Raw genomic sequence first — 11,899 nt, 5'->3', positions numbered from 1 at the left:
ATTACCGTTAAGTACTTAATTAAACTTTGTACTTAAGCTTAAGTATATACTTTAAGTACGTTAAGTGCGTTAAGTGCATTAAGTACGTTAAGTGCGGTAAGTACGGTAAGTACATACTTAAGCTAAAGTACAAAGTTTAATTAAGTACGTTAAATACGTTAAGTACATACTTAAGCTTAAGTGCAAAGTTTAATTAAGTTCTTAACGGTAATAATCGGTAATAACTATCATCTTAGTAATTACTTATTAATCGGTAATAAGATCGATAATAATTATTACCAGTGGTATTACTAATAATAAATAATACCGGTAATTACGTTGTACCTTTGGGTAAGACTGAAACCCAAAGAAATCAAAATTGTATTTACTTCCTCTGTATTTCAAATGTAAAAATACCAACGGTCGAACATAGCAATTTCCGAACGAACGAACGAACAAAAATTTTTTTTTTTCATAATTTTCGAACGAACGAACGAGCAAAAAAATTAATTTTCAACTTTTCGAACGAACGAACGAACTAAATAATTTTTTACAAAACTTTCGAACGAACGAACGAACAAAACAATTTTTTTTTATATTGTCGAACGGTCGAACGAACGTTCGAAGCCAACACTAAGCACTTGGCGCATGTTTGAGAAGTGAAATACTCGTCGACCACATTAACCACACAACCAGGACACTTTTTGTAGCTCCGTATCATCTTCCGATTGCCCGGGCAACGCAGTGACTTTTTGATGCCGATGGGTGAACTGGGCGACATTTGAGCAGCTCCGAAATGCATGCGTGATTGTTGGTCAACATTCCGGCTATGCTATCGGTCACACTGTTTGATCGAACGTACTTGTCAAAGTTGAGTCTCGTGTATTTGTCTGTCGTATAAACTATACACGACAATGCCACGTTCTGTCATTTTGAGTCGGTGCCGAATGTAGTCCTTCCAGTGCCTATCCCTACAAGAATTTTGCGATACATTGAGGTTTACGTTGACATGTCGCCGTAAAGCAAATCCTTCCCGCGACATTCCGCATTGGGATAGGTTTTTCAATGTATGTGTTTACGCAAAATCATTACGCCGACATATCTGCGACATATCGCAATGCGTAAACCTGTAAATAAAGGTGTCAACGGACAAGCACCTTGTCCGTCCGTCCGTCCGTCCAGGGCTCTTGAAATTTTTTTTGTCCGTCCGTTCAGAGCCGCTAGAAATTTTTTTGTCCGTCCGTCCGTCCGATCAACGCTGAACGGACGGACGGGCAGACAAGAAAATTTCTAGCGGCTCTGAACGGACGGGCGGACGGACAATGAAATTTCTGAGGGTCCTGAACGGACGGACGGACGGACAACTAAATTTGGAGGGCTCTGAACGGACGGACGGACGGACAAAAAATTACGTTTTGTCCGTGTCCGTCGAAAAAATTTCATTGATTTTTGACGTGAAAATAGGTTTGAGCTGTTTCAAATGGGAAGCTAATAACAAATCAGTTACTAACATTTTTTTTTGTATTTTTTGCGTCAAAAATCAATGAAAAACTAAATTTTTTGTCCGTCCGTCCGTCCGAAAGAAATTTTGTTGTCCGTCCGTTCAGGATCCTCGTGAATTTTCTTGTCCGTCCGTCCGTCCGTTCAGCGTTGATAGGACGGACGGACGGACAAGAAAATTTCTAGCGGCTCTGAACGGACGGACGGACGGACAAAAAAAATTTCAAGAGCCCTGGACGGACGGACGGACGGGCTAAAAAGACGGACAGTCCGTCCGTTTGACACCTTTACCTGTAAATTCGAATTGTATCCAACTTCATTACATTGAAAACATAATTTCAAATGGTTTTATTTAAACTTTTCATGTTGCTCATCGTTGCTAATAAGAAATAAAAACTTATTCAAAATAATTATTAAGTAGAATAATCAGCCATTGCCGCCTTTAAAAATACAACATGCTGAATTCGAATGAAGTTGATCGCAGTTCATGCATTTTGTGACAACTATTGCGGAAGGTTGGCGATACGTTTGCGTAAACGTTGTCGCAAAATTCTTGTAGGGTATGGATGCGATAGCATCACCGGATAGAGCGTACGATTTTCACGGTCTCGCCTCTCTTCCCTGACAAAGTCCTTCGTCCACCGCTTTCCCTGTCGATTTCGGACCTTTAGACTCGCCCGGTAATGATACTGTTTGCTGCTGATCGTGTAGTTCACCTAAGAAACGAAACAAAACAGAACAAAGAAAACCGTTTGGATAACAATGAAAATGACAATGGCATAACTTCGAATTATCAAATAAACAATGCACATATATTGTTTACCTCTTTGCCAGTTTCGATGTTATGTACTGTTGTTGCGTTCCACGAATTCACACCTGGATCAGTACCAACTTCATTGACAAACTTTTTGTAGTTCTGAACAATGGCCTTTTTGTCCGATTCCATGTTACCCATTTTCGTTTTGTCAACATTAAATTGTAGAGGAGAGAATTTGAGGGAATTCGGAAACGGAACTCTTTTCTGCTTGACCGAGATGATAGATTTTCAGCATATTGAAGTATTGGCCCCAATAATACTCCTTTTGTTTTCTGACCTCATCCTCTGTGATGTTATCCTATTTCTCGATGTACTCATATTGGCCTCGATCTGTCGGCTGCTGGCAAGTGCACGGACGGTGATTTCGACGTCGGCATCGTTTCATCTCTTGATACTCTTCACGTTGGCATCGGCGAACTTCACGATATTCCTCGCGTGACTGGAACGTCACGAATTTTAAGTAGTTTTCAAGTGACCATTCATAAAATTATTGATGCAAGTAGTAGTGTTACTTTGGCGTGACATAGCCAGTCACTATCGTTGGCCATAAAACAGTCCAGAATACATTTTTGTGTAAATGCAAGTTATCCAATCGATTCCTTGGACCTTAGCCTTCAATATAGTCTTTCATATTTATATATATTCATATATTTTTACGGTACAGAGGCTAAATATCATCGAAAGACAAAACATCCTCAAAAATCACTTCCACAAAAACGTGACGTTCTATTCCCTCTAAATTGGCTATAACCAATTTTGTGCGTGACGTTTCAGTCAGTATTTTTGCCCTTATATTAAAAAATAGCGTTCATGAAATATTCGCGGAGCTGGAAGTGAATCTTGTGGAGGAGGTGAACCTGACCTGATCCAATGTGTTCTGGAAGTAGAAGTGCTTAAGAATTCGTCCCTTCGGTGGATTGATTTATTTTTCGTCGAATTCCGCTCGGATCATCCTCAATTTGACTTCCCAAATCTGGAATTTTGTACTGCGAACTCGGTAGCTGCTATTTCAATATATCAAGAGCTATTGCCTATAAATAGCAACTACTAATAGCTCGAAATATTGGCATATACAAAATGAGGGCTCTGGTTGAAATCATCAATTTTCCGCTGGAGGGAAATCTAGAATGCAATGCTCCTTTGTGAATCGGCCAATGTTGTTGTATGGTATGTCCCATCAACGACGTACGCCCCTCACGTTTGGCAACTTCATCCATGCCATTGATTTCAATATCGTCATTGCCATAAATTGCCAAACTAATCACACGGTCGATGTCGGCCTCCTCGTACCGAACAACCAACGAAGATTCGAACACTTTTATCCGCAACCAATCGCGCAGGCGTTTTGTGTTCGTTACGTATGGATCTATTATATCAGTCATTCCGTTGCCGGAATAGTCCGAGTTGGGCCAAACCACTCGATGGCTATCGTCCAGCTGATGCACCATTTCACGAAATTCCGGCAACATTTTCTTCTTGTAAATATTTTTTTTCAGGACACCAAAAAACATGACCGAATCACCATTTCGCCATTCTGTTCAAAAAATGTTTGGTCATTCTCGTCAAATGCGCCCTCACAATCGTGCACAAAAGCGTTTCATTGGGCGATATTTGTGCATATGTTTGTAAGCACAAATGACTGCAAGTCTTGGTTCAGTGGGTCAACGGAACAGGAACAACTGCGAGGCAAGTGCGCACATTTTCGTTGCCATTATTGATCTGTCGGTGATGGCTGCAATCAACAAGTCACGGTATTTCGGCTGAAGAATGGAACGTAACTGCGTTTTGATTGTTCGGATTGTCTTTTTCATCTTTGTCGTCCTTAATCTTGTCTGGATCAAGCATCACAATTGGCTTCGGCTTCTTCCTTGATTTTTTGCCCATCTGTAAGAGAATTCAGGAGCAAGAAAAAAACAGAAAAAATATGAGTCCGTTGTATGGTGTTCTGTTGTGTTGCATAAAATGAAAGAAAAGTGTCGACTCTGCGTTTTGTGCGAAACAGAAATTATTTCACAATACCTTACGACTATTTCACAATCCCATTAGAATGCTAATGCCGCTTTGTGTACGATCAACACGAACGAATGAGATTCACGTCAAAACACCAAAACGAAATAAAAATGAGAAAAATTAATAAGAAATTGTGTACCATTTTCACCAAACATTGAATAAATTACACAGTTCGAAAAAAAAACAATCACTATTAATCGAACTATATTCACAACAATCAACTTGCCTTTTCAAATGCTCAGATCAATATGAATCAACCGGCACCCGTTTGACAGCTGAATATGGTTTGGACATAAATACCATACCGCAACAACTCTACTCACTTCGTGATGAAATTCATGTTTATTCGGTTCCGATATAGAAACTCAATACATTCTTATAACGCAGCCAAAGTTAACAAATGTAACACCAAACCACATTAACGAATGAGTCTGTTGTGTTGCGTTGAGTGAAATGGAAGAAAAGTGTCGGTTCTGCTCTTTCTTTCTAATTCACGCGCCCAAAATGCAACACATACACAAATCGAAATTCTTGTAAGATGTTTGTTTACAATTCGGTTGACACAGAGTAGTAGTTGAAATGGATGTCATTTCAAATGTTTGAATTTGACAGATGCTGGGTAGCGTTCCGAATATTCATACCATAGTTGGCAAAAAGTCTACACGTCCAGAGTGGACGGTTAGAACGAGACAGAAACAAAAATATGGTATTCTGTTTGCATTTGAAATTCTGTGATACGCAAAATATGGCGGCAACGCTCTGAATCGTTGACACACCACGTTAAGTGAACAGTGAACTCAACCAAAGTATGTTGATAATTGTGCTAATCTTTATTTGGAAACCGGTGTGTATTTAATATGAAATTAACCAGCATCGAGATCTACTCAATTTCTTTATTAAAGCGATGTTTGTAACGATAATTAATGTCACAGCATAAAAGAATGGTGGAGAGTGTCGTAATAATAATCTGTATATCGAGTGTTGTTTATTGCGATGCATTTTCATGCGTTTGACAGATGCAATACCATAACGAAATGATATGAAGTAATACATATTTATTTTGACTTTCTCAGTGAGTTTTGTGTTTATTTGCACAAAAAAAACCAAAAACAGCTGTGTTTAACAGTTTCATTTACATCGCAGAAATGAAAATGTATATACATCTGCTGTAAAAGTAATAAGTAGCTGATAGAACATTGAGAGTGAATAAAGTAACCCGGGAATTTTTAAAGTTTTAATTCAGTTTTCAAAGTTGAAAAATTCAATTTGAAAATTACATTGGAAAAATAATATAAAGCAAAAAACAAAATTTCGATATACAATGAAAATATGTCATCAGTAACATTGTCAAAAAGTAAAGTCCGAGTCAAATCGCCTGTTAAAAATGGTGACCTAAAGAACGATTGTGAAGTAAGTTCAAGTAGTAAAATGAATGATTCTAAAGGTATACAAAGTTCAATTTTACCTTCTAAGGAGAACACCGAAATCAAATCCGTACCCGCGTTGACATTCCATGATAATACCACGTTGGCTTCAAAGTCTTCAAAAAACAAAATGAGTTCTGAGTCAACAAGTAGGAATCCTCTGGTTGAGAGTACTTCAATAGTGTCAAACAATGAGTCGAACCGGAAAACTAATAATGAGAATGAGAACAAAACTACAAAAACATCAGCAAATACACAAAATGAAGCGATTAATAACAACAATCCAACAATTAAACTTCGGGCACGTCCCGCAAAAAAATCAGCATCACCGACTCAAATGTTACCTTGCGCTTGGTGTAGTGATAATAAACCTATCCTCAAGTATGTTTTGCCTACTTTGTCTGGCGATAATCTTCAATTTTGTTCAGAAATGTGCATAGCAGAATTTCGAAAAGCCGTAAAAAAGGGGGCTTGCAAGCAATGTGGAAGCATTGTCAGATTGGCTGTTGCTCCGAACAAGGAATACTGTTCATTGTATTGTATGAATAAAATAATTTCGAAACATGGTACGGCCAGTTTAAATTCTCGTGTGAATATTATTGTAATTCTTTGATTAAAAATGTATTTGTAGGAAACATTGATGGTGTCAGTAGCACAACCAATATGAATGGAAATTCAAAAAAGTCCCCAACCAACAATCTGTGTACGCTAGCGCGATCTTTTCAATACGAAACTTCTCATGTATTCAATTGGGATGACTATTTGGCCGTAAGTCTAACTTTATCTGCTCCTTCAAAGTAGAACCAAAATGTCGATAATTCAACACACACACATACACTCCCATCCACAAAAACAATAGGAAACAAATAGTGAAGCTGCACCCACATATTGCTTCAAGCAAGCAGTAGATCCACCCGTTAACAAATTCGAAATCGGAATGAAACTGGAGGCTCTCGACCCAAGATGTGTTACTTCCACCTGCATTGGAACCGTAATTAGCGTTATGGGTTCTCGCTTGCGTATTCGTTTAGATGGTGGCGATAATCAGAATGACTTTTGGCGACTTGTTGATTCAAATGAAATTCATCCGATTGGCACATGCGAGAAAAACGGTGGACAACTCCAGCCTCCACTGGGATACAACAGAAATGTGAATGGATGGCAAACATTTTTGATCAAACAGCTCAAAAATGCTGTGCTCGCTCCAGATGAAATCTTTCAACCAGAACCTATAACACCAAAGAAAAACATGTTCAAGGTACGTGCCCTATTAAAAAATTATACAGAGAGAAAATGAGTCAAAATGGATGGGGTTTGGACAAAATTTACAGATTGGACAGAAATTGGAAGCAGTCGATAAGAAAAATCCACAATTGATTTGCTGTGCAACGGTTGATGCCATCAAAGATGATCAAGTGCACATAGCATTTGATGGATGGCGTGGAGCATTTGATTATTGGACACGATACGATTCCCGTGACATTTTTCCTGTCGGTTGGTGTACACATCCCGTGCAACCGCCCGGCCATCGTAACCGAGTTGATCCAAATACTAATAAACGAAAAAGTATGAAACCGAGCAATACATTCATTCCCGACTTAGATACACTATCGACAACCACACCAGTTACAATATATTTCCATTCTAAGTGTCGAGTCGGACCATTCTTTAATCGCCATAGTTTTCGAACTCGTACAATGCTAACTGCGCCAAATCATAAAATATTAGCAAAACTTATTTTACAAGAGATTTTGGGCAATTGCTCCAACACAGCCCAACTAGCGCAGCGTCTGTTTGCACTCGATGGTGATGTCAATACCGTGGTAGCAGCAAGTGAAAACTTTATGGTTAAAATTCCAAGCTCAAATCGTTTACGCGATGCCGAATTTGCTGAATTTTTAAGAACTATTTGCAAAGCTTGTGAAGCATGTCCAAATCTAATTACGCTTGAAACAGGACCTGAAATATGTGATAGCTGTTGTAAACAGGAAAAAACGGAAGAGACACAAGGACACGAAGATTATGACAAAAACATATGTAAACAGGAATTGCAAAAACAATCAGACTCATTGCAGACGAAGGAGGGAGTATTTGGAATAAAACAAGTATATAAACGTCGTCGCCAATCAGATATGGAATCATCATCACCTTCACCCACATCATCTTCAAGTTCAAACTCAAACTCGAGCATAAGTGAAAGGTTTTCGAAAATTCCTAGAAAGACCAATTCCAATGATGAATCAGTTAGTATTATAACGTCTCAAAATACACAGACGCAATGTGTCACCACTTCATCAGGTAAATCGCAAACAATTTGATTGTTCTTCTCAACTTTACGATTACAAACCTTTTTAGCAATTTCCAAGTCAAGTTTAACACCCACAAAGGAGCCGCCATTAAAACTAACAAATCCAATGCCGAAAGGTCCCGCCAACGAGTGGACTATCGAAGAAGTAATACAATATATCACTGCAACAGACTCAGCTCTCGGCGTTCACGCTAACCTTTTTCGCAAACATGTAAAAAAAGTAACCACTGAAATCAATGGTGAATTGTTCATTTCATTTTGTTCTTATTTTCTCAGGAAATTGATGGAAAGGCACTCCTTTTACTGACATCTGATATGATGTTGAAATATATGAACCTAAAACTAGGCCCAGCATTAAAGATTTACAATCTAGTAAAGCGGCTCAACATGAGAAGGCACTGAAAATAACAAATGATTACAACTGAAGAATTCAAATCAAACTATAGCCTTAAATATTTTTTTCTTTGATAGTTTTTCGTTAAATGATTTTTTATAATATATTTCAATCTTATAATAAACATCAGTAGGATAAACAAAATTTCTTTGTAAGTTGTCAACAGATAAGAATTGAATATTTTCTCCTCGTATATCGAAAAAATGATACTATGCAAAACGTAATCGATTTAATTTAATCTAAGGATTTTATTTTCATCACGATTTCACGAATTCCTTCATATTTATTTTATAATTTGTGTATTTTTCATATACTTATAATATAAAACGTTAATCAATATTTCAATTTATCTCATTTATTTCACCACCAAGATCTTATACAAAAATGCGTACGAGAATAAATGTTTGCCTCGGAAAAAAACCCTAATATATTAGTAATATATTAATTATTTTCATTATCAATCATTACCAATAGTTGTCAACGAATGATTTAGCGAGCGCAGCTATCACTTTTTTGTTCCCTCTTTCGAATGAATATATACAATTTTCTAATATGTTTGAAAAATGATTTTTTTAAAGACTTTAGAATGAAATGATGAAGCGTTTGTTAAAGCGTTTGTTGACAACTATTCCAATAGCCCATATCCATATCCCAATGGAATGAGAATATTGTAAGCTGTGTTCTATTCCATGCTGTTTATATTTGAATGGTATTGTATCAAAATCTCTACAACAATATGACGTTTCTTTCTTCTTTGTAGACATTTTCGGTTCCTATTGCCTGCGAACTGTCATAATTTTTTTTTGATCGTTCGACTAAAGTTGCTTGTAATCATTAGGAAAAGTTTTTGTATTGTCTAAATAAGCGTTGCTATTTTCTTTGAATTTATGTTTTGTACAAAAAAAATTGTAAAATGGGAAAGAAAAAAGTAAAACCAAGCGCTTTTTCAGTTTTCATGCATGAATTCCTGGCTGAAGAACGACGAAGTGGTCGCACTTATCCCAAGGTAAATTTGGTTTGTGTATAACATGAAAAAAGTCGTATTTTGATAAATGTAAATTGTACATTAGGGTGTTCAGCTAATCTGAAAAAGAAGAATGAATAGCATAAATTTAAAGAGAAGCCAATTTTATGTCAACTGGTAGCATTAATAGAGCGTTATACAACACTTCCAGAAGAAAAAAAAACTCTTTGCAAAATCGAATAATGCTTACCTAAACGACCCACTAGAGTACTCCTGCGCAGTTAACATCAACCAGATGGGGAGTCAACTTGCTTCAACGCAACTATCCCACATGATCGGGATAGCCTTTAATAACTAATGTTACATTTGTTTTTTTTTTGTTTGCAATGTGCTGATTAGACAGCATGATCAGCTGGCTGCTGGTCGTACTCGAACATTTCTACATCATTATCCACGATGGCGGCAGCAGCAGCGGCTGCTTCAGCGGTTGCTCTAGCGGCAGCAGCAGCGGCAACAGCAGCGGCTGCTTCAGCAGCTTCGCGCCAATACCTATTGATCGCCTCTGGTATCGGAAGTCCCAGTAATGTCCATAGTCCTGAACAATTAAACAAATGAAACTTCTTAAAAAATCATTCAATCGAAATTGTGCGTCAATTAGCCTTACCTTTCAGTAGAATGTTCTTAGCAGCCACGACGTCACGATGCCAAATCACAGAGCATTCGAGGTTTAATCGCCAGTTTTTGTAGTAACATTTTACTTTTGGGAATAAACGCTCGTCTCCTACCAATGCTTCTTCGTTCATGGCGCGTTGCAACTGTCGGTAGATCGATAGATCCGTTTTGCCCAACTTTGACACAATTTTCGTTGGCAGCAATGTTCTGGCGTCGGGTACGCATCGGCATTTCTTGAATCTGGCCGCTTTGTTCTGGTTTTGGAATCGATTCATACATCTTGCGTCGGTTTGAGATGTTCCCCATTCGTCCACCAATTGTATGAAACAATCTCGGCGCTTCTTTATTGACCTCAAAGTCTTACGCACCCCTGGGCACCGCACGTGCTTCTTGATACTTATTGGGCTATCAGGTGGTATTTCGCCATCAGCACCAAAAAAGAACAGAGTCGGTTTCTTATCGGTCACCTTATTCGCCCATTCGTCGACAACACTACTGCTCTTGATGTGTTTGTCCAAGGCGAGTCGAGTGTATTTGGCAGTCGAGTAAGCGCAGATTCCATGCTTCATCATCTTGACTCGATGTTTGATGTAGTTCAGCCACATTGACCCTTTTGGCGACGGCATCACTGGATACAGATCACGATTTTCTCTGTCTGCGCGCTCCATTTCGACGAAATTTTTGGTCCATCGCTTTGCTTTGGCATTTCGCACCTTTTGACCTGTTTGCCAGTGGAATTGCTTGCTCGACATTACAAAGTTGGTCTGAAAAAATAAATAGAAAAAAGGTATAGTTATTGAGTTTTGGCACTTGAGCATTTTCTATTAAAATACACACAACTTATTCGAATGTATACAAAACTTACTTCTTTGCCAGTTTCAATGTCGTGTGTTGTTGTGGTATTCCAACTTTGCACACCTGAATCAACGCCCGAATAATTTTTGATTGTGCCATCCTCAATCTTCTGAATGATGCGAGATTTTTGGTCGATTTCTTTGTTGTCTGTCTTCTTTTTGGCCAACTGGAGAGACACAGAGATTCCATCGGTGTTTATGGAATAGTCAAACTGCTTTTTGGCACGCACGAATCGTCGAATTTTTCGCATGTAAAAATACTGATTCCACCAATAATCTCTCGAATGATTGAAATCCTTTTGTTGAATCGTTTTCGTGCTTGTTGTTCCTTTTTTATTCTCGATTTCCACTTTCGGTAGCAATTTTTGCGAAGACAACACCTGGTGCATGGATGTACAATCGATTCTGAAGTGCGTACGCCGGAAATCACACATCGGCACCACTACAAAATTTCGAATCAATGGCCGAAAATCTGGGTTGTCGAGCATTTGGCTGCGCTTGCGTTTCCATTTTCCTTTTGTCTTTTTTCGCTTTCTTTTCTTGCGTTTGGGTCGGCGCTGATGTGGCCACTCCGAATTGTACTCTTCTATCTCGCGCTGCATAGATAGGTACATTGGCATGGCCTTAAACCAATGTTTTGGGTCAGTTGTAAGGTCATGCAGATCGATTTCTGGGAACACATTCAGGTCGTTCACCATGTCATACAACACGCTACACCGTTCGAGTTTGTTTGGATCGCGAATTGGCACTTTGATGTCTTTTTGTTTGATGATCAGATTCACAACACTTGCGATGTCACTTGGCAAAAATTTCTCTGCATCATCTCCTACGTCTGAGTTCCATTGGAAAACCTTCAGTTTCAAGTACTGGGTGATGTGTTTGTTAGCATGCGTTTCAAGATTGGTGACGACGTTATCTGTGTATTGATTCGTCAAATGCTTAAGGCCATTGCTGAAATCTTTGTTGTTGGGCCAATC

General features: G+C 38.4%; 2 protein-coding genes and 1 long non-coding RNA gene across 4 annotated transcripts; 2 read left to right on the top strand and 1 right to left on the bottom strand.

Annotated features, from left to right (window-relative positions):
* Nucleotides 1-1,803: 1,803 nt before the first annotated feature.
* On the bottom strand, nt 1,804-5,051 carry LOC129572131 (uncharacterized). The gene is made up of 3 exons (XR_008688395.1): nt 4,316-5,051; nt 2,303-4,180; nt 1,804-2,195 (listed from the first exon to the last, which is right to left on the bottom strand). It is a non-coding gene; the product is annotated as an uncharacterized LOC129572131 (long non-coding RNA).
* On the top strand, nt 5,038-6,988 carry LOC129572130 (polycomb protein Scm-like; the record flags this gene model as incomplete). Of its 2 annotated transcripts, none has more annotated exon segments than XM_055452050.1 (4): nt 5,038-5,150; nt 5,780-6,296; nt 6,362-6,498; nt 6,590-6,988. In XM_055452050.1, coding segments are annotated over 4 exon segments (1,089 nt in total), but the record flags the coding sequence as incomplete, so codon positions are not given.
* Nucleotides 6,989-7,037: 49 nt separating this feature from the next.
* On the top strand, nt 7,038-8,440 carry LOC129572129 (polycomb protein Scm-like). Its single transcript, XM_055452047.1, has 3 exons — nt 7,038-8,028; nt 8,086-8,183; nt 8,315-8,440. Exons 1-3 carry the CDS (start codon nt 7,038-7,040, stop codon nt 8,438-8,440), a joined length of 1,215 nt encoding a protein of 404 aa, XP_055308022.1.
* Nucleotides 8,441-11,899: the final 3,459 nt, after the last annotated feature.

Source organism: Sitodiplosis mosellana, unplaced genomic scaffold (genome assembly GCF_009176505.1).
Source record: "Sitodiplosis mosellana isolate CC-2019 unplaced genomic scaffold, AAFC_SMos_1.0 Smas_scaffold_4248, whole genome shotgun sequence".
Classification (NCBI taxonomy): domain Eukaryota; kingdom Metazoa; phylum Arthropoda; class Insecta; order Diptera; family Cecidomyiidae; genus Sitodiplosis; species Sitodiplosis mosellana.
Note: the sequence above shows the minus strand (reverse complement) of the source record. Positions and strands in the feature narration are given on the sequence as shown.

Bases quoted from the DNA above. Each gene is read 5' to 3' on its own strand.
- LOC129572129 (XM_055452047.1), top strand. From the start codon at position 7,038: ATGGGGTTTGGACAAAATTTACAGATTGGACAGAAATTGGAAGCAGTC. The intron at 8,029-8,085 runs GTAAATCGCAAA...AAACCTTTTTAG, and splicing joins ATGTGTCACCACTTCATCAG to CAATTTCCAAGTCAAGTTTA. The intron at 8,184-8,314 runs GTAATACAATAT...TTATTTTCTCAG, and splicing joins ACGAGTGGACTATCGAAGAA to GAAATTGATGGAAAGGCACT.